This window comes from Sitophilus oryzae, unplaced genomic scaffold, assembly GCF_002938485.1.
Source record: "Sitophilus oryzae breed Bouriz unplaced genomic scaffold, Soryzae_2.0 scaffold_342_pilon_pilon, whole genome shotgun sequence".
NCBI classification, from domain to species: Eukaryota; Metazoa; Arthropoda; class Insecta; order Coleoptera; family Curculionidae; genus Sitophilus; species Sitophilus oryzae.
Genome location: NW_022146910.1, coordinates 36,907 through 39,346, shown reverse-complemented (window position 1 = coordinate 39,346; position 2,440 = coordinate 36,907). Strand labels below are relative to the sequence as shown.

The 2,440-nt window shown below is 27.1% G+C and overlaps 1 protein-coding gene across 1 annotated transcript; it reads right to left on the bottom strand.

The window, feature by feature from the left end:
- Nucleotides 1-54: 54 nt before the first annotated feature.
- On the bottom strand, nucleotides 55-2,088 carry LOC115884720 (probable RNA helicase armi; the record flags this gene model as incomplete). The annotated part of the gene is made up of 4 exons (XM_030903365.1): nucleotides 1,962-2,088; nucleotides 1,335-1,506; nucleotides 1,127-1,282; nucleotides 55-316 (listed from the first exon to the last, which is right to left on the bottom strand). Coding segments are annotated over exons 2-4 (584 nt in total), but the record flags the coding sequence as incomplete, so codon positions are not given.
- Nucleotides 2,089-2,440: the final 352 nt, after the last annotated feature.

Below are 2,440 nucleotides of genomic sequence, written 5' to 3'. Positions count from 1 at the left end.
AATGTCAAAAATAACGTCTTTAAAAATATTAAAAATAAATTCACTATTACTTACCATTCTAATTTAAGAACATTCTTATTCAGCTCTTCTAGTTCTTTTTTTATTTTAATTTCTTTTGCCAAGCTTACAAGTAGCTTGACATTTCTTTTATTTGCACTCTCTGAATTATTGGTGTTCACTATATTTGGATAGGGTTCGTACCAAAACTCAATTTGAGCATTTTTTTCTTCTATCTTAGCTGGAAATAACCAATTTCTCCCTAGGTTTCTCGAAATAAGAAACACTGCGTGATGCTGTCTCTTGTAAGATGCGCGACCTACAGAAATAATAAATTTTATAAGTTTGGTGCATTTCAATCATTGTCTGAAAACTTATACAGGGTTGTTCACCACATACGACACAGCGGAGTATTGTAGCTAAACGATTAGATTTTTACAAATTAAAGGTTTTGGGTTCGTTGAAGGACTATTAGAACTACAATTTAAAAATAATTTTACAATATACAGAGTGTCCCAAATAAGTAAAAATATTATAATTAAATCGAACACCCTGTATATTATTCTATTTTTAGATTCTACGACTAAAATAAAGGTAAATTTGATTAAGGTTTATCGCACTTAAACCTTACCGTTTTTGAAATATTTTCAATTTTGTGAAATTGCATTAAAAAAATTAAGTCTTTATTTCTCCAAGGGTATTAAAGGTTTTAATACTAAATACTTACTGAAGATTATTTGTTGATCAGATATTATGTTGCAATAATAAAAATTATACTACATTATACAGAGTATTCAAAAAATTATATTAAATAATTACTAGCTTTAAATGGAAATAACTTGTTTAATTTAAATGGAACACGCTGTATATTTTACGTGAATCAGATGCACAATTTAATTGTCTATCAAATTGTGTTATATCATTTTTACCTATTTCTTCAAGTTTTTGTAGAAAATGCATTTTCTTATTATTTAAACCTCATTTATCACTATACCCATGTGAGAATATTGATATTTTAGATTTTTTTAGCAACATATGTACAAAATATAGATGGTAAAAATAATAATATTGCAAGCCCATTTGTATTAATATACTGATAATAATAATAATAGTTTGTTCAATCACAAACCTGGTATAACTCGAATTGTATAATCTTCCCCGTTATACATCTGATGGAAAAGTTCCGAGAATTTTAAATAAACATGTTTTGCTCCAACTTTTGTCACATTTCCTTCATAAATCTCGTTTGTATGACCCAAAGGATCGCTGGCCTGGATTCGGTCACCTTAAAAATATATGTTTATTCGTTTTTGATAAAAAATTAAAAAAATTGTTACCAATAACTATAGATGGTCGTCTTTCAGCTAAATTTTCTATTTCTAACATTAGAAACTCTCCATTTGGTATAAAACAGACTCTATCTTGGTTATAACGTCTCATATGCATCAGTTGTACTATTTCGTCCATGTGCAGCAAAGTATGAAATTTTTCTTCATAATTCATATGATTCTAAAAAATTATAAAATAAAGCATAAGATTTATTCTAAAAACAGGGTTCGGAAGATATATTAACCATCTAAGATTCGCTAATGACATAGTCCTAAATTGCCGATAATCCTGAGGAACTAAATACAACTACAGATATCATAGTAGATAAAAAATAAATCATATTTTTACGTGAGGAATCTCTCCACAAGAGATGTTTCTTGAAACACCCTGTATATATGCTATATTCAATAATTTTTATTTATTAAATTAAATGTTTTTCTGTGTAAAAAGTTTTTTAAATGTATTTCTTTTCAATTAGAGATAAAATAAAAGATGTTTAAAATATAAGTTTCTGTTAATGTGTTTGTGTATAAACAATGCCTTTTTTTAAGAAATAATGTCATTTATATGATATTTAAATTAATATTATGATATTTTTGCACCCTACTAAAAAATATAACAATTAATAATCTTACCAGACTATTAAAAACACTCCTTTTACTTTTTTCAGTTCTTCAGTAAAAAGCATCCGATTCTGAGCCCCATAGTAATTCTCATATACATTCAGCAGATGTCTTGGTACTGCATAGTCAGGCAGTCTCCTTATTTTGAAATCTGGCAACCTGGTGCTGCCTTTGTCCGCTAAAATTCCAAAAAAAATATTATGCTATGTGCATGTTTAATAATAAAAATAATAAAGTAAAATTTTACCCGAATTATTTGTCCATTTTGTGGTACATTATTACTATAACTGTAATTGTTCCTTTGGTAACTCCCAGGTTCTTCACATTTATATTAACATGTAGATTAATATATTTGTTAACAATAAAATTTTCAAAAATTAGCGTTAATAATTCATTAGACACACCGATGTTTTTTGCTGTACAATTTAGTAAAATTTCTAAACTTTCTTCAGGCCTTATTTCAACAGATTCGGGACTATTTTGTGATAAAA